The 25,564-nt window shown below is 42.8% G+C and overlaps 2 protein-coding genes and 1 pseudogene across 3 annotated transcripts in view; 1 reads left to right on the top strand and 2 right to left on the bottom strand.

Annotated features, from left to right (window-relative positions):
• The window catches only part of afap1l2 (actin filament associated protein 1-like 2), an 86,152-nt gene extending 66,636 nt beyond the window's left edge, over positions 1 to 19,516 (top strand). The window contains exons 9-19 of the mRNA XM_010865827.3: positions 1,853 to 1,937; positions 3,386 to 3,490; positions 4,346 to 4,557; positions 5,698 to 5,843; positions 6,180 to 6,294; positions 13,167 to 13,418; positions 13,529 to 13,871; positions 16,760 to 16,933; positions 17,719 to 17,906; positions 18,361 to 18,510; positions 18,844 to 19,516. Of these exons, the coding sequence (XP_010864129.2) occupies positions 1,853 to 1,937; positions 3,386 to 3,490; positions 4,346 to 4,557; positions 5,698 to 5,843; positions 6,180 to 6,294; positions 13,167 to 13,418; positions 13,529 to 13,871; positions 16,760 to 16,933; positions 17,719 to 17,906; positions 18,361 to 18,510; positions 18,844 to 18,870 (1,797 nt within the window). The 3' untranslated portion in view covers positions 18,871 to 19,516. The remainder of the gene's footprint in view (positions 1 to 1,852; positions 1,938 to 3,385; positions 3,491 to 4,345; positions 4,558 to 5,697; positions 5,844 to 6,179; positions 6,295 to 13,166; positions 13,419 to 13,528; positions 13,872 to 16,759; positions 16,934 to 17,718; positions 17,907 to 18,360; positions 18,511 to 18,843) is intronic.
• LOC114839392 lies at positions 12,583 to 12,701 on the bottom strand (annotated as a pseudogene).
• Positions 19,517 to 21,032: 1,516 nt separating the features above from the next.
• vwa2 (von Willebrand factor A domain containing 2) overlaps positions 21,033 to 25,564 on the bottom strand; it is a 119,037-nt gene continuing 114,505 nt past the window's right edge. Inside the window, exons 11-14 of one of the 2 annotated variants that reach the window (XM_020046903.3) lie at positions 24,910 to 25,491; positions 23,887 to 24,438; positions 23,574 to 23,696; positions 21,033 to 23,407 (exon numbers count right to left, since the gene is read on the bottom strand). In XM_020046903.3, coding sequence (XP_019902462.2) covers positions 23,175 to 23,407; positions 23,574 to 23,696; positions 23,887 to 24,438; positions 24,910 to 25,491 — 1,490 coding nt within the window. In that variant the 3' untranslated portion in view covers positions 21,033 to 23,174. Of the gene's footprint in view, positions 23,412 to 23,573; positions 23,697 to 23,886; positions 24,439 to 24,909; positions 25,492 to 25,564 lie in introns of both variants that reach the window. The other variant, XM_013131977.3, reaches the window with a different exon arrangement.

The following is a 25,564-nucleotide window of genomic DNA, read 5'->3' as shown; positions in this document are numbered from 1 at the left end:
CTCCAGAGTGGTGAAGAGTCCATCCTCTCTCAAGGAGTGTGGTTCCAGTGCCCAAGCCGTGCGTGGAGGTGATCCCAACTATCTCTAGTCGGAACCTCTCAACCTCACGCACGATCTCAGGCTCCTTCCTCGCCAGCGAGGTGACGTTCCACGTCCCTAGAACTAGTTTCCGTGTCCATGGATCGGGTTGTCGAGGCCCCCGCCTTCGACTGCCATCCGATCCTCTACGCACCGACCCCTTATGGTCCCTCCTGCAGGTGGTGAGCCCACGGCAAGGCGGCCCCACGTCGCTCCTTCGGGCTGAGCCCGACCGGACCTCGTGGGGAAATGCCCGGCCACCAGGCGCTCGCATACGAGCCCCAACCCCGGGCCTGGCTCCAGGGTGGGGCCCCGGCTGCGCCATACCAGGCAACGTCACGGTCCTCAAAATGTTTTCCGTCATTAAAGGGTTTTGAACCACTCTTAGTCTGACCCGTCGCCTAGGACCTGTTTGCCTTGGGAGACCCTACCAGGGGCATATAGCCACAGACAACATAGCTCCTAGGGTCACTCGGGTACTCAAACCCCTCCACCACGTTAAGGTGGCAGTTCATGGAGGAGTGTAGTATGAATTTTTTTTTAGAAAAGTTATTGCAATCCCTACGATCAATATTTCGTGAAGCCTCACCTGGACTGGATAACACTACTGAGCCTTGTCCTGTAAAGTCTGACAAGACTGATGCACACTTTTGGATCGATCTTGGACCTGCTCTCTTCAATTCAGACAACATGTTTTCAACTGGATTCAAATCCCAAGACTGAGATGGCTGTTGTAACACATTTTGTTGCCCTGAAACAATTTCTGTGGTGATTTTGATGTGTTTGGGGTCACTATCTTGTAGAGAGGTCCATTCATGGCCAAGTTTCAATCCCCTGACAGGGGCTAAAATGTCCTGGTGATTAGTGAAATTCATTATGCCATTGATCTTAACAAGAGTCATTGCACCACTAGTAACAAAACAGTCACAAAGTGCTTTTCGTTGTTTGCAGTCCCCTTTTGTCACCTAATATGCTGGTGGTATTGTCTCATCTGACCGCAATACAAGATGTTCCACTAACACTTGGGAAAGTTCAGGTGCTTTGGTTTTATTGAAAATATTTTTTAAGGGTGCCAAAAAAAGGGGTGTTTTGCCAAAAATATCATAATACTAAATAAAATGTTTTGTGTGTGAGAAATGAATGGGTTGAAATAAAAGTACACAACTCTTCCTTATATTTGAGCCCAAAATGTGATTTGTGTTGTTTGTTTTTGCATTTCCTTTTTTCCGTTTTATTAAGGGTGCCAGTACTACTTCAGTTGACTGTATCTTGACATCAACTATTCAAAGTTGCTGCAATGAGGCAAGGCTTTAATCTCAAATGGTATATTATGAAATAATGGAAAACCTGGCAAAAGTTGAAAACGTTTTTTTGTATTTTAGAAGAACTAATATCATAGCATCAGGATGTGATGGGCTGTGAGAAAATGTATGTGTTTTTTGTGTGTTTTTTTTTTAATGATCATTTGGATTAAAAGAGAATGTGAATGTGTTCCCCCTCTTTAAGTTCCATTTGACCCGTGTAAATGCAAGTATTTCATAGTGGATTTTCAATAATTAACATTTGACTTTCTATTCCTGAATTCCCAAAAGATCATAGAAAGGCGTGTGCCCAGATGGAATGTAATGTGTTAGTGGTGGGCTGGAACAAACATTTTACTCAGAGCACAATAAACAATAATAACTTCTCTAGAGTCAGGAGGGGGTGTAAATAATTGTGTGAGTCTGTGTGTGGGTGTGTATTTAATTACATTTGTGTTGTGGTCTCTACACAGGGGGAGCTCAGTGAGAGGTACTCTGCTGCATCTGAAAGTTGCAGTAGCGCAGAAAGTCACGCTGATAACCCAGAATGTAAAGATGGTGAGTCACATCTGAGAACTGATTGCCACAGAGCATGGGGATGTTGCCCCCAGACCAGTTCATCTTCATTACACATATTGAATGCCTTTCAAGAAATCCAAGAACACTGAATAGCAAAAACCCAAAACAAGAAAAACCAGAAATCAATGAAAGAAAATAACTATGAAAGCACAGCTGAAGCTAACTGATGTTCGAGCTACACCGAGGGAAAAGCCAGCATGAATAAGTCAGTTTCAAGCCTGTTTTTAAAGGTGGTGATGGAATCTGAGTTGTGGGTGGCAGAAGAGAGAGAATTCCAGAATTAGGGGCCATAACAATGAATGCCCGGTCCCACATGTTATAATCTAGTTTTTGGAATGGTGAGAAGTCCATTGTCAGAGGAGCGAAGACTACAATCAGGGGTGTGTGTGTGAAGGATGTGTTGGACATTTAAGAGGGCGCAAGGCCATGGAGGGCCTTGTAGGTGAGGAACAGGATCTTATTATTAATGCAAAACCACACTGGGAGCCAGTGAATGTTGTAGAGTAATGTGTTCCCAGGGTTTGTTGTGAGTGAAGACTCTGATAGCTACGTTTTGAACATACTGGAGACTGTCCAGGGCTTTGCCTCACTCTCCTTTGCATTTGTCCAGACATGATGTTTTGAATGCGTGATGAGGGTTTCCTCTACTGGGTCTGTGAGGGATGGGCGGAGTCGAGAGATATTATGGAGGTGAAAGAAGGCTGATTTGGTGATGGGCTTGATCTGGAGCTCGAAAGGAGAGTGTAGTCAAAGATAACACCCAGATTTCTGACCTTGGAGGAAGGATGGATGGAAAAGCCATTAATGGATATCACAGTGGACAATGGAATTGAAGACCCTGGCAATTATATTTTCCGTAAGCAGTTGGTCATGCCCAGAGCATGGCTATAAAGGTTTGCACACTGTAAATGAACTGCAAGAATCACAAATAGATTATATAAAATGTGTGAATGCTTGGGAACAGATTTCCTACATATAAATCTCTTTGAGGTGATATCTTGTCAGAAATGAAATACTGTACTTTTCCCATGGGCAGCCATGTTACAGATGAGAGCAACTTACAATTTTTTATTTAGTACTTTGGCCCCTGTGTGAATCGAACCCATGACCTAAACTGCCTTCCACTACATACTGATTCACATGGGACTATAGGAAGCCATGCCCTCAATTCTGACCTTGGTTCCATTTTGGATTTCCCCACCTTATGATTGAGATTATAATTGGGGTAGTGGAAGCAGGTTATGGAACATCGACAGTACCCAAGGGCCTAATTTATTTTTTAAATGGAGCATTTCCAGTGTTAGAATATATGATTCTTGTTTACAACTTTGTGTTTCTCCCACTGATACCTACTCAACTATACAGTATTGTGCTCTGCTTAACCTCGTTTGTTTACATTAGAAACTCTCTGCCTCGATTCTTTACAGTGAAGAAGAAATACGGTGCAGGCCTGAAGTTCAGTAATCTAATGAACATTGGCAAGAAGAAGACCTCATCCTTAGACAGTCCTGAAAAATGTGTCAACACCTCAGGTGAATGGACATAGTTTCTATGACTAAGGTCAACCATTGACCCCGTTTAACACACAGTAGTTTGGTCTAAATTACAGTTGAGGGTTCAGAAAAACATGCAAATTGAAATTAGTTTGAATCCCAGGCCTGAAGTTCAGTAATCTAATAATCTTCTTTTATGCTCCCCATGGCTCAGTATCTAGCCTGCTCAGTGCATCCACATGAGAGCTAACAAACTCACTGACTCTGTATAAACAAACACTGTGTATTAATTTAAAAAGCCAAATGTGTGGGAAATTCACCTTTAATTGCCATTTTCACCTGTGTGTCACCTTGTGTGTCTGTAACAAGGCCAAACATTCAAGGGCATATAAACTTTTGATCAGGGTAATTTTGGTGATTTCTGTTATCATTATGATTTAAAAAGGAGCCAAAGAGCTATGTGATAATAAATGACTTCATATGATCACTATCCTTAAATAAAATATTTATTGCATGATCAGTCATATTTTCAAAATCAGTGTCAAATTTCACAATTTCTTCCAGGGTATGCAAACTTATGAGCACAACTGTATATTCCTCAAAGAGAATGATGAATAGTTGTACTACTACTGTATGCTTTGTTTACAGTAAAGACATTTTATGTCTTTATAAGTTATTTTATAAGTTATTATTAATAGATTGCATCAGCTGGCCTTTCATGGTAAATTATTCTGTAGTATTTTAGGATTTTATTTGTAGTAATAACGGCACTTACTCTCTCCCTGTCTTTCTGTTTTCCATCACAAAATTCTAAAAAATTCTAAAGGCTTAACTGAACCTGCAAGTTGAACAAACTTTGTCAAAGCAAACATATAACAATAATTATTACCTCAGGTTACCTCAACGTGCTGGTAAACAGTCAGTGGAGGAGCCACTGGTGTCTGATTAAAAACGGCCAGCTGTGGTTCTACCAGGATAAGGGCAAGACTAAAGCAGCCCAGCAGCCAGTGCCTTTAGAGGGGTGCATGGTCCTGCCGGACCCCAGCCCTGATCACCTCTACTCCTTTCGGATCCAGATGGATGGGGCACAACTAGCCACTCTGGAGGTAGGCGGGGGGAGGCAAGAGGGAGGTTTTGCATGTGGGAGGTGGGCGATTGGTGTAGAGAGGCACATTTAAAATGCTTTTTGGACCCCAAAAATAAAATGTACAATTACAAAAGGACAACGACAAGCCCATCTAGGGTTATAAATAACACCCACACACCATGGCCTCTGATGCAGAGCAGTGCCTCGCTACCTGCTTCATACTTGACTTTTATACCCTGCCATTTAAAGGCTACATATGGTTATCCTGTGTTTATGGCCCATACACCCGAAGATCAGTACTGTAAGTTTGCAAAGAAAGTTTGCGAAGAAAACAAAGGCTTGTAAGATACTAACACACACACACATTTTGGCCATCATACTGTATTCTTAGTATTGTACCATTCCAATTAAGTTGTAATTCCAAGGAAATCATTAACCAGGACAGCTCTTATAAAAGTAATAGCCCTTTCAGTCCCCAGGAAAGCAGAATCTAATCTGATCTAATCTATGCAGAATTTGGCCTCTGTTACACTGCCATGCTGAGAACATTCCACTTTCTGGAGATTGCACACACACACACACACACACATGCACAGACCAAACCCCACCCGCCAATCACACATTACACAGACAGACATACACACACAAAGACACTGTGGAACCACATTTAGGATTGGCCAGTGTTATTCTGCTTTTGCTTAATGTTAATACCCCTTATTAGCATTCCTAACAGTGACATTTGGCTGATGAGACAGTACTCCTCCCAAGCATTCTTAACTCTTCGACCCCACTAAGTTGTTGGCAATGTAATTCCTTTTTACATTTTCTGTATTTTGATGGCGTGAACATTTGATTGAAAACACTTGTTTGCGGCACTTCCTCACTTCCTGTAAATATTAGTTTTATTTTCTTTGATTAATCTGATTACACCCTGGCAAGAGTAACAATGAATAGTTACTCAATATATTTTTTATTTTATGTTTTGAAGTTGATGAAGCTCTAAGACAGAATTCTTGGCATGACTGCCACCTGTTGGATCATCTCTGTAGCGAGGTCAAAATGGAGGTTGTTTTTAACAAGCTGTTTTCTTCACTCTACTCATCTTCCCCTTTCTCTTCTCTCACCCTTTTCTCTTCTTTATCCCCTTTCCAACATCTAGGCAAAGTCGTCAGCCGATATGGGTCACTGGCTGGGGCTTCTGCTATCACAGACTGGAACAAAGACGGACCCTGAAGAACTCACCTATGACTATGTCAACTCTGAGAGGGTCTCGACCATAGTTAATGCAGCCAAAAACTCTTTATAGTGAGTCAAGTCATCTACTCATCTGTGTGTGTGTGTGTGCGTGTGTGTGTGTGTGTGTGTGTGTGTGTGTGTGTGTGTGTACGCTTGTTTATGTAAAAAAGAGGTGGAGAGCCCAATCCCTACAATATGAATTTTTTATTTCTGACTTACAGACTTGGTTTTAGGTTAAAATGATGTTAAACATTTACATTTAAACAATAGGGGTTTGAATTAGATTTAAGGGTTAGGGTTATAGTATATTTAGCCATTAATATTATTTAATTTAGGGTTAGAATTAAGGAAAGTAGATGTGCATTTTTAAGTTTCCATATTGATGTGTATGTTTTTATCCTTCAGCCTGATGCAAAGCGGGTACTCTGAGCCTAATACCTACATAGACAGCCTTTCCCTGGCCTCCCCTGGTTCCGATGACATCTATGATGATGTGGCTTCTATAGAGGCTGATCCAGAGGTGAGCTCACTGCATACATTTTTTACAAATAATTTTCTTTCTAGCACTAAACTGCTGATAGCTATTTTATTGAGTATGGTGTACTTAGGAAACCACACCACCCAATAATATACTATCTTGAAAAGGTAATACACTTACTGTAAGTTGCTGTGGATAAGATGCTAAGTTAATAAAAAGTCAAACATGAACAGTATACTTTCTAGTGTATTATCATATTGGGACTATGCAATTACATTTTACTCTGTTCATGTGAAAATGTTCAACTTGCAAACACATAATTGATTCGGAAGACAAAATAAGTGTGGGAAACACTAGAAAAGGTCTGTACCCAAAACTGTGTTCTGCAACTTAACCGGATTTTGATTAGGACATACCGTGAGCAAAAAAACTTATTTGGTCTCCTGCTGATTTTGTATGTTTGATCAGTCTATCATTTTAATGGTAGTTTTATTTGAACAGTGAGAGACCGAATAGCAACAAAAAAATCCAGAAAAACACATTAAAAAAAATATATAAATTAATTTGCATTTTATTGAGTGAAATAAGTATTTGACCCCTCTACAAAACATGACTTAATACTTGGTGGCAAAACCCTTGTTGGCAATCACAGAGGTCAGATGTTTCTTGTAGTTGGCCAGCAGGTTTGCACACATCTCAGGAGGGATTTTGTCCCACTGCTCTTTGCAGGTCTTCTCCAAGTCATTAATGTTTCGAGGCTGACGTTTGGCAACTTGAACCTTCAGCTCCCTCCACAGATTTTCTTTGGCATTAAGGTCTGGTGACTGGCTAGGCCACTCCAGGACCTTAATGTGCTTCTTCTTGAGCCACTCCTTTGTTGGCTTGGCTGTGTGTTTCGGGTCATTGTCATGCTGGAATACCCATCCACGACCCATTTTCAATGCCTTCTTCCCTTTAATGCGGTGAAGTTGTCCTGTCCCCTTAGCAGAAAAACACCCCCAAAGCAGAATGTTTCCACCGCCATGTTTGATGGTGGGGTTTGTGTTCTTGGGGTCATAGGCAGCATTCTTCCTCCTCCAAACACTGCGAGTTGAGTTGATGCCAAAGAGCTCGATTTTGGTCTCATCTGACCACAACGCTTTCACCCAGTTCTCCTCTGAATCGTTCAGATGTTCCTTGGCAAACTTCAGACGGGCCTGTACATGTGCTTTCTTGAGCAGGGGGACCTTGCGGGCGCTGCAGGATTTCAGTCCTTCACGGCGTAGTGTGTTACCAATTGTTTTCTTGGTGACTATGGTCCCAGCTGCCTTGAGATCATTGACAAGATCCTCCCGTGTAGTTCTGGCCTGATTCCAAACCGTTCTCATGATCATTGCAACTCCACAAGGTGAGATCTTGCATGGAGCCCCAGATCCAGGGAGATTGACACAGTTCTTTTGTGTTTCTTCCATTTGCGAATAATCACACCAACTGTTGTCACCTTCTCACCAAGCTGCTTGGGGATGGTCTTGTAGCCCATTCCAGCCTTGTGTAGGTCTACAATCTTGTCCCTGACACCCTTGGACAGCTCTTTGGTCTTGCCCATGGTGGAGAGTTTGGAATGTGATTGATTGATTGCTTTTGTGGACTGGTGTCTTTTGTACAGGTAACAAACTTTAGGAGCACTCCCTTTAAGAGTTTTTCTGTCTCTCACTGTTCAAATAAACCTACCATTAAAATTATAGACTGATCATTTCTTTTTCAGTGGGCAGAAGTACAAAATCAGCAGAGGATCAAAAGAAATGTTCCCTCACTGTACGATTGCTGATGATATGTGTGAGATCATGTTTAGATAGTTGGACATATGAAATTTATGAATGAGCTTCAGAGTTTGATAGGGTTAAACATGTGACTGGAGTGGATTTTTATGTAGGGTTGGAAACTGTGTTGCAAAAGGATTATGTATTTCCTTATTCCTTCCTGTTTTTGGTTCTAAACACACTCAGTTACAGAACTGATTTACACAACCATTCTGGGATACATCATATTACGTTCTGGGCTGCTGCTTGCTTTAGACTCCTGTACGTTTCCACTGTGACTTTTCTCTGTACTTCCCCACTTTCCTGTCCAAAAAAGAGCAAGTGTGTCTTTACAAAAATGGCTGCTAAAATATTTTTTAAACTCTATTCTATCACAGTCCGTGGTTAATATATTCTATCTTAATGATGAGTACTTTTGTACTACCTGAGCGTATGCTGGGTTTTCAAAATTTTTCAGAGAGCTAGCTTCTTGCTGAGAGCTTATGAAAGCAAAGTGTATCTCGGTGTGAGTTGAAATATGTTATATTACTGAAGTGTAATAAGAGATGTCTGTTGAGGAAGAGTGGAAGTGTATTTGACGAAAGAGCCTTTGGCCCCATCAAGTCTCCAACAGACCTTTGGTAATGTTAATCAGGTTGTCCTGCATAGCACATGCTTTTCTAAAGAAGGACATTTGTCCTCCCAAAACATTGTGTATAGTCATATTTAGGAGTTTATCCTCGTTAAAGAGACCTCCCAACACATTGTGTTGTAGTCATATTTAGGAGTTTGTCCTTGTTAATGAGACCTCCCAACACGTGGTGTAGTCATATTTAGGAGTTTGTCATCGTTAGATACTTCCCAATACGTTGTGGTGTAGTCACATTTAGCAGTTTGTCATCGTTAGATACTTCCCAATACGTTGTGGTGTAGTCATATTTAGGAGTTTGTCATCGTTAGATACTTCCCAATACGTTGTGGTGTAGTCATATTTATGAGTTTGTCATCGTTAAATACTTCCCAATACGTTGTGGTGTAGTCACATTTAGGAGTTTGTCATTGTTAGAGAGACCCCCCAACACGTTGTATTGTAGTCATATTTAGGAGTTTGTCATCGTTAAAGAGTCCTCCCAACACATTGTGTTGTAGTCATATTTAGGAGTCTATCGTTAACAGAAGCTCCTAGCACACCTTCGTGCTATAGTGTGTCTTATGGTATACTTAGTAGACTTTTAGACTAGTTGGGTGGACGTTGAGTCATGCTGGTATGTAATTATTGTTTTGTATTGTAGCTTCATTACTTACCATACCATACCATCTTCTTCCGCTTATCCGGGGCCGGGTCGCGGGGGCAGCAGTCTAAGCAGGGATGCCCAGACTTCCCTCTCCCCAGACACTTCCTCCAGCTCTTCCGGGGGGACACCGAGGCGTTCCCAGGCCAGCCGGGAGACATAGTCCCTCCAGCGTGTCCTAGGTCTTCCCCGGGGTCTCCTCCCGGTGGGACGGGACCGGAACACCTTCCCAGGAAGGCGTTCCGGAGGCATCCGAAAAAGATGCCCAAGCCACCTCAGCTGACCCCTCTCGATGTGGAGGAGCAGCGGCTCTACTCTGAGCTCCTCCCGGGTGACCGAGCTTCTCACCCTATCTCTAAGGGATCGCCCGGCCACCCTGCGGAGAAAGCTCATTTCGGCCGCCTGTATCCGGGATCTTGTCCTTTCGGTCATGACCCAAAGCTCATGACCATAGGTGAGAGTAGGAACGTAGATTGACTGGTAAATCGAGAGCTTCGCCTTGCGGCTCAGCTCTTTCTTCACCACGACAGACCGATACATCGACTGCATTACTGCAGAAGCTGCACCGATCCGTCTGTCAATCTCCCGTTCCATCCTTCCCTCACTCGTGAACAAGACCCCTAGATACTTAAACTCCTCCACTTGAGGCAGGCACTCTCCACCAACCTGAAGTGGGCAAGCCACCCTTTTCCGACTGAGGACCATGGCCTCGGATTTGGAGGTACTGATTTTCATCCCCACCGCTTCACACTCTGCTGCAAACCGTCCCAGCGCATGCTGAAGGTCCTGGTTAGAAGGGGCCAACACGACAACATCATCTGCAAAGAGCAGAGACGAAATTGTGTGGTCCCCAAACCTGACACCCTCCGGCCCCTGGCTGCGCCTAGAAATTCTGTCCATAAAAATTACGAACAGAACCGGTGACAAAGGGCAGCCCTGCCGAAATCCAACATGCACTGGGAACAAGTCTGACTTACTGCCGGCAATGCGGACCAAGCTCCTGCTTCGGTTGTACAGGGACCTGACAGCCCTTAGCAAAGGACCCAGGACCCCATATTCCCCAAGCACCCTCCACAAGATGCCGCGAGGGACACAGTCGAATGCCTTCTCCAAATCCACAAAACACATGTGGATTGGTTGGGCAAACTCCCATGAACCCTCCAACACCCTGTAGAGGGTATAGAGCTGGTCCAGTGTTCCACGGCCCGGACGAAAACCACACTGTTCCTCCTGAATCCGAGGTTCTACTATCGGCCGTATTCTCCTCTCCAGAACCCTGGCATAGACTTTCCCGGGGAGGCTGAGAAGTGTGATCCCCCTATAGTTGGAACACACCCTCCGGTCCCCCTTCTTAAAAAGAGGGACCACCACCCCGGTCTGCCATCCCAGAGGCACTGTCCCCGACCGCCACGCGATGTTGCACAGGCGTGTCAACCAAGACAGCCCCACAACATCCAGAGACTTGAGGTACTCAGGGCGGATCTCATCCACCCCTGGTGCCTTGCCACCGAGGAGTTTCTTGACCACCTCAGTGACTTCAGCCCGGGTGATGGACGAGTCCACCTCTGATATCTCATCCTCTGCTTCCTCAATGGAAGAAGTGACAGCGGGATTGAGGAGATCCTCGAAGTACTCCTTCCACCGCCCGACGACATCCTCAGTTGAGGTCAACAGCTGCCCACCTCTACTGTAAACAGCGTTGGTAGGGCACTGTTTCCCTCTCCTGAGGCGCCGGATGGTTTGCCAGAATCTCTTCGAGGCCAGCCGATAGTCCTTCTCCATGGCCTCACCGAACTCCTCCCAGGCCCGAGTTTTTGCCTCCACAACCACCCGGGCTGCAGCCCGCTTGGCCTGTCGGTACCCGTCAGCTGCGTCAGGAGTCCCACAAGCCAACCAGGCCTGATAGGATTCCTTCTTCAGCTTGACGGCATCCCTTACTTCCGGTGTCCACCACCGGGTTCGGGGATTGCCGCCTCGACAGGCACCGGAGACCTTACGGCCACAGCTCCGAGTGGCCGCTTCGACAATGGCGGTGGAGAACATGGTCCACTCGGACTTAATATCTCCAGCCTCCCTCGGGATCCAGTCGAAGCTCTGCCGGAGGTGGGAGTTCAAGTTCTCTCTGACAGGAGACTCGGCCAGACGTTCCCAGCAGACCCTTACAGTACGCTTGGGCCTGCCGAGTCTGTCCAGCTTCTTCCCCCGCCATCGGATCCAACTCACCACCAGGTGGTGATCAGTTGACAGCTCCGCCCCTCTCTTCACCCGAGTGTCCAAGACATACGACCGCAGGTCAGATGAGACGACAACAAAGTCGATCATCGACCTGCGGCCTAGGGTGTCCTGGTGCCACGTGCACTGATGGACACCCTTATGCTTGAACATGGTGTTCGTTATGGACAAACTGTGACTAGCACAGAAGTCCAATAACTGAACACCACTCGGGTTCAGATCAGGGGGGCCATTCCTCCCAATCACGCCCCTCCAGGTGTCACTGTCGTTGCCCACGTGGGCGTTGAAGTCCCCCAGTAGAACAATAGAGTCCCCAGTCGGAGCACTTTCCAGCACCCCTCCCAGAGACTCCAAGAAGGTCGGGTACTCTGCACTGCCGTTCGGCCCGTAGGCACAAACAACAGTGAGAGACCTATCCCCGACCCGTAGGCGCAGGGAAACGACCCTCTCGTTCACCGGGGTAAACTCCAAGAGCCCAAGCCGTGTGTAGAGGTGATCCCGACTACCTCTAATCGGAACCTCTCAACCTCACGCACTAACTCAGGCTCCTTCCCCGCCAGCGAGGTGACATTCCACGTCCCTAGAGCTACTTTCCGTGTCCAGAGATCGGGTTGTCTAGGCCCCTGCCTTCGACTGCCGCCCGATCCTCTTCGCACCGGCCCCTTATGGTCCCTCCTGTGGGTGGTGAGCCCACGGGAGGGCGGCCCCACGTCGCCCGTTCGGGCTGAGCCCGGCCGGGCCCCATGGGGGAAGGCCCGGCCACCAGGCGCTCGCATACGAGCCCCAACCCCGGGCCTGGCTCCAGGGTGGGGCCCCGGCTGCGCCATACCGGGCGACGTCACGGTACACATAATTTTAATCATCATTAAGGGGTTTTTGAACCGCTCTTAGTCTGACCCGTCGCCTAAGACCTGTTTGCCTTGGGAGACCCTACCAGGGGCATATAGCCCCAGACAACATAGCTCCTAGGGTCACTCGGGTACTCAAACCCCTCCACCACGTTAAGGTGGCAGTTCATGGAGAGGTAAGGCTTACAGCACCTGGTATTCCCAGGCGGTCTCCCATCCAAGTACTAACCGGGCCCGACCCTGCTTAGCTTCCGAGATCAGACGAGATCGGGCGTGCTCAGGGAGGTGTGGCTTCATTACTTGATTGGAATAAATTATTTCCAATTATATTACTTCGGAATTGAGATTACTACGGCACACACACATACATAAGTCAGTGACCAGACTTGACATCCCTGAGTTCTGGGTCTCTGAACAGTCTAAGTTGGTCCCAGGGACACATGCCATTGTGGGCATCCCTGAATTCTGGGTTTCTGACCAGTCTGGGCGGACCCCAGAAACACATGTCATTTTAATGTTAGGCTCATGACGAAAGGAGTAGCTAACCTTTACTAAGGACTAATTTATGCTAACATTTATTTACTAACATTATGCAGTCAGATTATATATTTGTATCTATTTATCACTATGATTATGTTCCCTTGTACTCATTTGCCTAGTGGTCCCCTGGAAACCTAAAGTGGTAAACCTTTCAAACCACTCTTTTTCACCCCTCACTACATTTGCAGTATCTCAGTGCTGTGTCTCTGTTCCTTCCATGACAGGATGAAGAGGAGAGCAGCCTTCAAGAAGATCAGGAGAGCGCCGATCAATGTGGTCAGAATAGCACCTGGTCATGCAGTCAAGATTGCAATATGATGGTCAATTCAGAGCAGGACACAACAAATAGGATCTACTTGGACCTCATTCCTGTACGCTCATTTCTCCACACATCCTGTGGAAGGGTGTCCCCAAACAAGGAGCCACCTTGTTTGTCACCTGCCCACTCAGACGAGCCACAGAACTTCCCTAGCCAGGTAGGGAACCAAGTCATTCAGGAGCTAAACTTAATACAGTATTCATGTAAAACGGGCAATTTTTCTGTGTAGAATTTTTTAAATTCATTAAATGCAATATTTTTTCCTAGGTTGATTCTATCAACAAATGTGAATCTGATCCTCCACCAAGCCACAATGGCATAGATCCTACTGCTGTCAACAGCAGACCTGCCCAAGAGCAACCTCTGTCTCCCAACCCTCTACCACCTCAGCCTCAAATGACTTCCCTTCTTAGCCAAGACACTCTGATGAAGGCTAGCACAAAGCACATCGAGGGCCCCAGCACAATCACCCTACACTTGCAAATCCCTAAAACCCATCCAAGTCCTACTTCTAATAATCCTACCATCAGCATTCCCCCTCACAGTCCCCAACCTCCCAGAGATCGGAGTGCATGCAGTGGGGAACAAAGGAACAAGGTCTTATCCACAGGTTAGTAATGAGCTAAAGACTCGGAACAGATACATTTTCTCTAACATACACAATTATTTGTGTTAGTACAGTTGAAGTCAGAAACACTTAGTTTGAAGTAATTAAAAATCACTTTTCAACCACTCATTTCATGTTAACAAACTATAGTTTTGGCAAGTTTGTTAGGACATCTACTTTGTACACGACACAAGGAATTTCAACTATTACTTGTGTATCCAACAATTGTTTACAGACAGATTATTTCACTTATAATTCACTCATAAGTCACAATTCTAGTGGGTCAGAAGTTTACATACATTAAATTGACTGTGCTTTTCAACAGCTTGGAAAATTCCATAAAATTATGTCATGGCTTTGGATGCTTCTGATAGGCTAATTTACATTATTTTAGTCAACTGGAGGTGTACTTGTGGATGTATTTATGCCTCTTTGCTACAAACAAATTGTAGACCTCCACAAATCTGGTTCATCCTTGCGAGCAATTTTCAAACACCTGAAGGTAAAACATTAATCTGTACAAACAATAGTACACAAGTATAAACATAATGAGACCATTCAGCCGTCATACCGCACAGGAAGGAGATGCGTTCTGTCTCCTAGAGATGAACATACTTTGGTGCAAAAAGTGCAAATCTGTCCCAGAACAACAGTAAAAGACCCTGTGAAGATGCTTGAGGAAACAGGTAAAAAAGTATCTATATCCACCATAAAACAAGTCCTATATAGACATAACCCGAAAGGCCACTCAGCAAGAATAAGCCACTGCTCCAAAACCGCCATAAAAAAGAGGTTTGCAACTACACATGGGGACAAAGATTGTACATTTGGGAGAAATGTCCTCCAGTCTGATGAAACAAAATGTAACTGTTTAGAGATAATGAGCATCGTTATGCAAGCCGAAGAACACCATCCCAACCGTGAAGCACAGGGGTGGCAGCATCATATTGTGGGGGTGCTTTACTGCAGGGGGGACTGGAGGCACTTCAAAAAATAGATGGCATCATAAGGAAGGAAATATATGTGGATGTATTGAAGCAACATCTCACGACATCAGTCAGGAAGTTAAAGGTTGATCACAAATGGGTCTTTAAATTGGACAATGACCCCAAGCATACTTCCAGAGTTGTGGCAAAATGGCTTAAGGATAGCAAAGTCAAGGTTTTGGAGAGGCCATCACAAACCCCTGACCTAAATCCTATAGAAAATCTTTGGGCAGAACTGTAAAAGCATACAGTTGTGCTCATAAGTTTGCATACCCTGGCAGAAATTGTGAAATTTTTGCATTGATTTTAAACATATTAGTATTTTATTTAAGGACAGTGATCATATGAAACAATTTATTATCACAGAGTTGTTTGTCTCCTTTTTAAATCACAATAATAACAGAAATCACCTAAATGGCCCTGATCAAAAGTTTACACACCCTTGAATGTTTGACCTTGTTACTGACACGCAAGGTTACACACATAGGTTAAAATGGCAATTAAAGGTACATTTTCCACTCCTGTGGCTTTTGAATTGGAGAAAGTAATTAAATTAATTATTGCAGCATTTGATAGTCCATTGTTCATGATGGTACAGATTCGTTACTCAGTCTTACAAACTCGTTCTCATCTTTAATCTCAAAGAACTTCCCACTGTCCTCTACTTTATAGACAGAATACACATCACAGTACTGTCAGTACTTGTATAATGTTTCAATAATAACCTAATTACATTTTTGAAATGTCATGGAAATCCTATATTTCATTTATTCATTCAACCAAGATTATATCATTCATCTGGCAGTCTCGTGCATTCATCCATTGACATCATGCATTCAGTGAGGGGTGTTTAGCACCAGGGTACCATTTGGGTACCAATGCTAAATGCCCTGGGCTGTTGGTGGATTAAGTCAGTAAACAAGGTAAAAAAAAACAGGTGAATAGTCTCTAATTAGTTTTCTGTTTGTTCTGTTGTCAGAGTTCTAAACTCACAATGTATACACCTATCTAAGAAATTACATGGAAGGAGGAGGGTGTGGCTTTCAAAATGGCAGTTTTATTTTAATTACAAACTGCAATTCCCGTAAGTGTTTGGCGGTACTCATATTGCACCCCTTCAATCTTAAGGTATAGCCAGAATGAATTACTTGTGCTGCCAAGTATACACTTGTAAAAATGACCATCCTACAAATCTTCAATGTTGTCTTTCGGCTTGGTACTAAGAAGTTCTTCTGTAAATTAGATGTAATTTAGCCATTCGCTTTGTAAGCTCTGCCCCCTTTAACACTAATCATTGTGACTTTTACATTTTCCCCCGCTTCACACTCAACGCCAGCCTCATTAGTAAAGCAGGTGTCAAATGTATTCACCCCCTTTTACACATTTTGTGTTAGAACATGAAATCAAAATGGATTTTTTTATACTGATCAAAGCAACAAATTACATAATGTAAAATTTAATTAGAAAAATTAAATCTACAAATTATGTTAGATTAAACTCAATTTCAAAACAGAAAATAATTAAAGCATATACTTCCTTTGGTCAACACTCATGTCAGTTTGCTGGTACTGGAATGAGTAACAAGACCCTTACACTCCACATTTTGTCTTACCACACCTTCCTTCAAAACTAAAATTTACAAGCTGCTATCTGAAAACTTAATTAGCTAAATTCCCAATTCCTATATGTAAGTGTCCTACAGCATTTTTCTTTGTCTATTGTTTTTATACAAATTTAGTATTTATATTTGTGTGTACAGTTTTGTCTTTCATTTAAATACTTTTGGTCAGTTTGTCCATAAAAATTTGAATTGGTTCTCAGGTGACTTACCTGACCCAAAAAATATTAAGGAATACAAAATCAAGAAAAAGGACAGGAGTAAGTTTTCTCCCTATTGGTTCCTAGCCTGCCCCGGGACCATTGAGGTAAAGCTAGGGAAAAACAGAATGGAGGCAGACATGCGGCTGTACATGGAAGAGCGTGACCGGCTGGAGAGAGAGAGGGAAGAAATGAGAAGCAGCCTAGCCAACCTGAAGAAGGAAAGGAGGGAGACCAAGGAAAAACTAAGCACCAGCCAAGGTACTTCTTCATCTGCATCTTTACTCCTCCCTCCGCATTGGAGACCAAGGACAGAGGGGAGGGATCTTGGGGCAGCATGAGTAGCCAAGTTGTCTAGAGCGTTGGCAAGTAAACGAAAGGTTGCTGGATCTGTCTTGTCATTCTGTCCCTTAGCAACACATTTTGACCTTGTTGTTCCCAGGACTTTGCTGTAAAAAAAAAAGTATGTATTCTTACTGGGTAAAATAATGGTAAATAAAATATGACTATATATATGGGCCGAAAAACATATGGACCGAAAAACAAATTGAGCAAAGATATTGTTTAATGTATAGTGTCAATTGCAGATGATGTCTATGGTGTTTTCAGTTATATTAACTAAATATGTGCTTTTCAAAGCATTTCTTTATTGATGGATGCAGCAGGGTATTTTGGAAATTCTGCAGAAAAAGTTGGATTCTAACCCATTCTGGAGGTTGCAGTTTAGAACACGGAATATCCCTTGGCCACTATGAAGACATTTTCATGTTTGTATTGCAGACGTTGGACATAACTGTAGGTAGGGAGACAGAGAGGGATACAAACAGGGAACTGAACCACTGACCTCAGTAAATAAGTGGTGTGAAGAGGCAGTACTACCACTTGTCCAGGCCCAGGCACCAACTTTGTCATTATTACTCTTGGCGTTTAGGTTGTAACTTCAACATTCAAATACATTTTTCATCATGACTGACGACCACAAGTCATTATGAATGTGATTATGTCCTGTTTTAACCTTGTGATCGACACTTGTTTATTTTACTCAGACCCAGTTCAGCAGGCCTCTCTGGATGCCTGCCTGAAGCAGAATGAGGAGGCGTGCCGGGAGGCAGAGCACCGGCGAGTGGAGGTGGAGCTACGATTGATGGAGGTGAAAGAGAGTCTAAGGAAGGCAGAGGCGGGGCCTTTCACTTTAGGCACCACATTGGACAGCAGCCTCCAAGACACACCCATGGTATGAAGGTTATAGTCTGTATATGGCCATTAATATACAAAATAAAAACATGTAACTTTATTTACCCAGGTTCAGTGTCAGTGAGATAAAAATGTCATTCCTCAAGACGGACCAGGCTACAAATAGCAGCAGATTAAAGATACAGACAATAACAACATAAAACACGAAGAACTACAATTTTTAATTATATTCACATAGAACGGGTGCAAGCTAGAAGTCAAAACATTTACAACCCCCAATTTTTTACTACAATATATTTTACCTATTTTTTAAATAATTTGATGTGACTACATTGAATTAACTTTCATGATCTTTGGAGACAGCAATCACAGTACACTGTGACAATCAGAAATACATTTTATATTTCAGTTGTGCAGTGAAATAGCTACGTTAACCTACTAAGTTTGAATTGTTTAACTTTCAGAAGTGTTAAGCTCTTTTTTTCTGATTACAGGCAAAAGCATTGTCCATGGGCCCCCCACAAATGCTCACGCCCCCGACAAACAATGGTGACTCCTCTCCGGTCAACTCTGCCACTGCACTAAAAAACAGACCCCTGTCAATCATGTCATCCAACAGAGGAAATGTTATGCAGAAGGCTAAGGTCAGAGGTTATTTCCCCCAGATCCCTACTCCAATTCACACTTTTACCATAAACCTAACCAGGGTCCTGTAAAGTTTTATTATCTTTTCAGAAATATTGGGCACTTGAAAAGTACACTTGTGTACACACACACACACTTTTTCTTAGTACTCTTCTTATAAGCCTGACAAATTTTGTCAAAACTTTATTTTTTCCAAGGAAAACACTTAGGAAATGTTATCCCTCTTCAAAGAATCTGTATTATAATCAGTGAGAACAGAATAGTAGCTTCAAAAAAGTAAAATAGAGCATGTCATGGTCAGTGTTAATGTTGTCCCTTCTTTCTCCAAACAGGAATGGGAGAAAAAATCCACCATCTAAGAATGATTGAGACTCTCCATAATCTTTGATTACTTTGAGGTTATGACACATGAGCAGTTCAGGTATGTTGGGCAAGGCTGAACTGAGAGGGCTATGGAGGCTCCACCCATCTCCCTGTTGTTCCACCTGACGCTTTCCAAAAAGAGACTAGACCAGGAAGGATTGTCTCCATAAAAAGCCAATCAGACTTCCTGTAAAACCGATACCACTGGACAATTGTAGGTTTTTTAAACGAAATTGTTTTTTTAGAGAAAGGCGTTTCAAACATTATTTAGTTTTTACCGTTTCACAGAAATATTTTGTTAGCAATTTGATTATTTGGGGAGATTTGATACTACCCACCCCATTATCAGTTCAACCATTTACAGGCAGATGCACAGATAGACCCCCTTGAACTCCTGCCCTTTTCCCCTCAGACTCAAGAAGTGCCATTTATGCCCATCGGTTATCGGTGCCTGCATGCTATGTGCATGGTGCGCATCATTTACTCAGATGGGCATGCAAAATACATCCATCACGGAAGTTGACAGTCATGAGGAAGCCAACAGGCGCTCAATGTCCATTCTGCTGCCTGCATATACACTCACCTAAAGGATTATTAGGAACACCATACGAATACTGGGTTTGACCCCCTTTCGCCTTCAGAACTGCCTTAATTCTACGTGGCATTGATTCAACAAGGTGCTGAAAGCATTCTTTAGAAATGTTAGCCCATATTGATAGGATAGCATCTTGCAGTTGATGGAGATTTGTGGGATGCACATCCAGGGCACGAAGCTCCCGTTCCACCACATCCCAAAGATGCTCTATTGGGTTGAGATCTGGTGACTGTGGGGGCCATTTCAGTACAGTGAACTCATTGTCATGTTCAAGAAACCAATTTGAAATGATTCGAGCTTTGTGACATGGTGCATTATCCTGCTGGAAGTAGCCATCAGAGGATGGGTACATGGTGGTCATAAAGGGATGGACATGGTCAGAAACAATGCTCAGGTAGGCTGTGGCATTTAAACAATGCCCAATTGGCACTAAGGGGCTTAAAGTGTGCCAAGAAAACATCCCCCACACCATTACACCACCACTACCGGAGATGAGTGGTACCCGGTGGGGTCTTCTGCTGTTGTAGCCCATCCGCCTCAAGGTTGTGCGTGTGGCTACACAAATGCTTTGCTGCATACCTCGGTTGTAACGAGTGGTTATTTCAGTCAAAGTTGCTCTTCTATCAGCTTGAATCAGTCGGCCCATTCTCCTCTGACCTCTAGCATCAACAAGGCATTTTCGCACACAGGACTGCTGCATACTGGATGTTTTTCCCTTTTCACATCAATCTTTGTAAACCCTAGAAATGGTTGTGCGTGAAAATCCCAGTAACTGAGCAGATTGTGAAATACTCAGACCAGCTCGTCTGGCACCAACAACCATGCCACGCTCAAAATTGCTTAAATCACCTTTCTTTCCCATTCTGACATTCAGTATGGAGTTCAGGAGATTGTCTTGACCAGGACCACACCCCTAAATGCATTGAAGCAACTGCCATGTGATTGGTTGATTAGATAATTGCATTAATGAGAAATTGAACAGGTGTTCCTAATAATCCTTTAGGTGAGTGTATCAGAGGAGCCCTTTTTGTCATTTTAGCCCATGCCCATCGAAAGGTCTGTGCACAGTCCTGACCATTTGGTACAGTGTAGATCAGGGCTGCTAAATCCTGGTCCTGGACATATACCATCATGTAGGTTTTCTCTCCAACCCCAGTTGTGACTAACCGACTTAGCTTTTCATCCAGCTAATTTTTAGAATCAGGTGTGCAAATTTAGGGTTGGAGAGGAAATCTACAGGGTGGTAGCTCTCCAGGTACAGAATTGAGCAACCCAGGTCTAGATTGTAGTTTGGTTTATCTATACAGGTAGTCAAGATGTAAATAAAAGCAAATTCTGGTACATTTGTTTTTTATTTAGGAATTTAACTTAGTTTCCAGCACACTTTAAATGGGTCTTTGTTATCAGTCTTATAAATTCAAAACAAAATTCAACGCAAAAAGTTTAAAACAATCAATCATACAGTGTATTATATTGACACAAGCCCAGTTTCTGTATATAAAACAATAAAGCCGGTCATTTTTATAATTATTATTATTTTATTATACATTACCATTAGTAGTTGTAAATGAGAAATAGATATTTGTCAGGCAAAGAAAGTATTATTTCATAAAATATATACAGAGATCTATAAAAGTATTTGTCCAGTAAATTTTTTTTGGCTCTGTATTTCAACCCATTTAAATTATACCATTTATATAGGGTTAAAGTATAGAATTGCCTTTAGTAATTGACACATTTTGTCATTCACAGCTGGTTCTTATTAGGCAGATGTATTTGTTTGCCATGTTAGTGAATGCACAAGAGAGCTTTGAATATCTAGTCTAGAATGATTACCTCAAATAAGGAAAAAACTAAACTCAGATTGGAAATACTCTCCAGGAAGTAGGCTTTGATGTGTCAGCCACTAACATCTATAGAAGACTTCACCAGATAAAGGCCAAAGGTCTTTCTTGATGAAGTAACTGCTGACGTCAGCAGCAGGATGAATTCTGATTTGTACAGAAACAACCAGTTTGCACTTTAACCCCATTGTCATTTTATAATAAAAAATACAAAGGGCTGGAATACAGAGCCAAGATTTCTTTTTGACTATCCAAATACATTTCAAGTTCACTATATACTTATATATATATATATCAGTCATAAAAGAGACATGATGAAAATAAATATAGGAATAGAGAAAGTGGAACTGTGATGATGTAGAGAAAACATAATGGGAAAACATAATGGGAAAAGAGCCAGAAATGCAAGACAACTTTAAATGGCTAAACAAAGTTGTAATTCATACGCATTGATTTTCCAGAATGAAGCACATTTATGACAGTATAATACAGTATTTACAAAATGTACTTGTTAATTTCATTGTTAAATAGTAACATTGTACAATATGAGAATATTCTTCTTGTAAATTGTTGTTGGCATTCTTTGGGACTCTGAAGGGTTTGTATTGAAACAGTTTACCCATTTATTCAGGTATTCACAATTTTGTTTAGTTTAGTTTTTGAAATAACAATGTACCACCAGGAAATATTAAGAAAGTACCAATGGAACTATAATGAAAAATAAATAATTATCAAATGTGTTTTCCTTGCATGTTTGGCAGCCCCTGATTCTTCAGACCACAAAAGAAATTATATAAGGAGAAATGTTTGACATCTGGATGTTCTGTAGTGGGATGGTAAGCAGGAAGATTACTGAAATAACAAGTACTAAGTTATCATTACTATCATAATTATTTGGAGTCAAGGCACTTAAAGTAAAACATTATGGGTTTAGGCCATGATTCAATCCAAGCTTTATTATAGAGCAGTACTGAACTGGGAGGGCACTGTTATACACAATGCTGACAATATCTTCAGCTTATTTGAAAACTGAAGCATGACGTACAGTTGCGAGAAAAGACTTGTGATGCCTTTGGAATTGCCTGTATAAATGTATAAAAATATACTCTGAACATCACGCTGTGTGATTTAACAAAGGTCAGATTTTTTTTCAGTTTTGAAGGACACTTTTTTTGTTATTCAGCCTTAGTGGAGGGGTACATTCAGATGTGTTAATCACCCACATCTGAATGTCATCTTATTGATAGGAACACATGACTTCAATTACCCACTTTGGTACAAGTCATCATCCTTGAGGTTCACCTACTTATTCCAGCAACTAGCAGAGTGCTGACAACGTATTCCAATGTGTTCATTGGTGACATGACACATTTTTGTTAAATCAAACTGTATTCATCTATTTTTATGACGTAGGCAAAGATCAGCCTATATTTTAGGAATAATTTATGCAGGTTTGCATTTAATTCAAAAGTGTTCTCAAACATTCTTGCAACTGTGCATTAGAACCATAACAGCAATTAGCAGAGTGTGAAACATTTTCTGTATAAAGTTTTCTGTGGTCCAGTGGTCTAAGCCAAAGCCTACGCTCCATATGTCATGCTTCAGCATGGGTTTGAAACTGGCCCACTGCACAGAAAAAACAAACACTGTCTGTATCCATTAAAGCGTAAAAATGAATGAAATATCCTCCAGGGTAAAGGAAAATTAAGTTCTGTATTTGTCCGATTTCAAAATGTATTTAAACCCAAGCCTTGATGATACACCACCAGAGTCTACCTCTTGAGTTTAAATATGATGATGGGTAATGCAGATATATTTGAAAGGTCAAAGGTGAGACAATTACAGCAAAGGACATTTACTGTTAGGATACTGACATTCTGCGACTTTGAATCTGATGATGTGCACCTGCTTTCCCCAAAATGATTCCCTTTATTCCTTTAAAAGTAAGTTTGTGTGTGTTAGGTTGCCCCTGATGTGTGTCTCTGGTGGTATACTGTGTAGAGTTGCAGTAGCTCTCGATGGCTCTTTTTTTGTCTGTTCTTTTTCTGGAGTCCTGAAGGCCTAGGAAGATCTCCCCTGGATGAAGACCTGCTACTTCCTTTAAAAAAAAAAACACACGTCTAAAGACTCAACAATACATATTTAACACTAATAAATACCATATTACACACAGCATGCCAAGACACTACAAATATTTTAAAACAAGCAACCAAGTACATTTTTAGGAGGAGATTATTAATCTGTGAAATACATTACTCACGTGTTTCGCAATGTGGGCCCTCATAGCCTCGACATTGACAGCTGAAACCCCCGCCTGATAGAATGCAGTCCCCGTCATTCATACAGGGGTTGGGCTTGCACAGGTTCACAGGCTTCTTCACCTCTGTTGAAAGACATACGATAATCCATAAATCACCTGATTCTAAATAGATCAAGTGACAAAACAGAATCAGGTTCATCAGAGAAGGAACACTAACAAAAAAAAGTTGAACTCCATTAACATCAGTGTTGCTATTAAACATGACCTAAGTAACATCCCATGGAATTTAGAATCCTAGTCCTTGCCTTTTTACCTGAGCACACCATCTGCACCAGCACATCCTCAAAGTACTTCAGGTCCTCGTAAGATGGCACCAAAATCAGGTGTTCCTCCGCGCTCGTGATACTCAGCAGTCGATCTCTCTGCGCGTCCCCAATCCCAATGACAAACACGGGCACACCACTGTCCCTGATCTTTTGGGCAGGCACAGCTGCGTCGTCCCCTCCAGCGCCATCTGTAAGCACAACGACGGCCTTGTTGACCCCAGGCCGTGCCCCATTGCTGACCGTCATCACCTTGGAATGGATGTGGAGTAGTGCCGAGCCCGTAGAGGCAGAGCCGCCCATGTAGGTTGCTCCAGCGATGGCCTTGAGCACGGCTGAGCCTGAGTCGTGAGTGTCGAGGTCAAAGACAGTGACCGGCCGACGGCCATAAACCACCAGGCCCATTTGGGCCACGTCGCGGTTGATGTCTAACTGGACACTGACGCTGCGGACAAAGTCCCTGAGTGTAGCAAAGTTATCCTTGCCTACACCAGTCGAGCCATCCAAGGCAAACACCAGGTCCATTGCCTGACGCAGACAGCCTGGGGGTCAAAAGAAGAAGCCACTCTCATCAAAACAGACATTTCAGAGATAAAAATCCATTTTGGTTTATATTTACAGTATATTTACAGTGTTTACAGTGTATGACACAACTTTGATTAATCTTTCCTTGCTGTCATTCTCTTTTTTAATTAGTTCATTTAAATAAAACAAATCTTTGAAAACAATGAAATATACAGTGATATATACCTACTGTGCAGTCCATAACATTTTGGACCCTGATACAAGTTTGTTGTTTTGGCTCCGCAATCCAGCATATTGGATTTGAAATAAAAAAATGACTAAGAGTTTAAAGTATTGAGTGTCTTTAATTTGAAGGAATTTATATCAATAAAAATATAAAGGTAAGAAATAGGGCCCATTTCATATGTAGTCCCTACATTTAAGGAACCAAAACAACTTAACCTGTCACTGTCCAAATACTAATGACTGCCCATTGTGTTTTACAGTACCTTGACTGTCGACGCTGCAGATCTTGGCCCTGAGCTCTGGGATTTTGGCATTGAATCTATCGAGGGATGGGTAGGTGAGCGTGCGTTGGGGGTTCCCTGTTATGTTGTTCAGCTCTTCTTTGAGTGTATCCGGCCCTACCCCTATAAGGAAGATTTCCTGGTCCTGCGCATACTTGGCGGCCTCAACCACCTCGTCTGCGGCAGGGGTGGTGGTGAGAAGTACTACTACACGTGGGAGATCGTCCTGAACATCGGCAAACACTCTCGCACTATTGAAGCCATGCCGCGTCACATAGTGCAACGCGTTACCTGTCCGTGTTGGCCCACCTGAGGGCTTAAGACCATCCACAGCTTTTAGGAGACCCCTGACATCCCCTTGAAACTTGCCCACCTGGACTTCCACGTGAGCCTCCCCTCCATACACTGCCAGTCCCACATTTACGGGGGTGTCGTTACCCATTACGGATTGCAAGAAGCGCTTCAGAAAGTTCTTGAGGCGCAGGAACTCCTCCTGCGTAAGAGTGGTAGAACCTTCTATGAGGAAAATAAGATCCACAGAGCAGTCCAATGTCATCTTTGGGGCTAGAAGGGGGAAGAGTGAGGGAGGACAAAAGTTGACATGACTATGTATGGGCTACATGATTTCAGTGTATTT

This window comes from Esox lucius, chromosome 5 (assembly GCF_011004845.1).
Source record: "Esox lucius isolate fEsoLuc1 chromosome 5, fEsoLuc1.pri, whole genome shotgun sequence".
Classification (NCBI taxonomy): domain Eukaryota; kingdom Metazoa; phylum Chordata; class Actinopteri; order Esociformes; family Esocidae; genus Esox; species Esox lucius.
The sequence above is the reverse complement of the archived record's forward strand: the minus strand, read 5'-3'. Positions and strand labels throughout refer to the sequence as shown.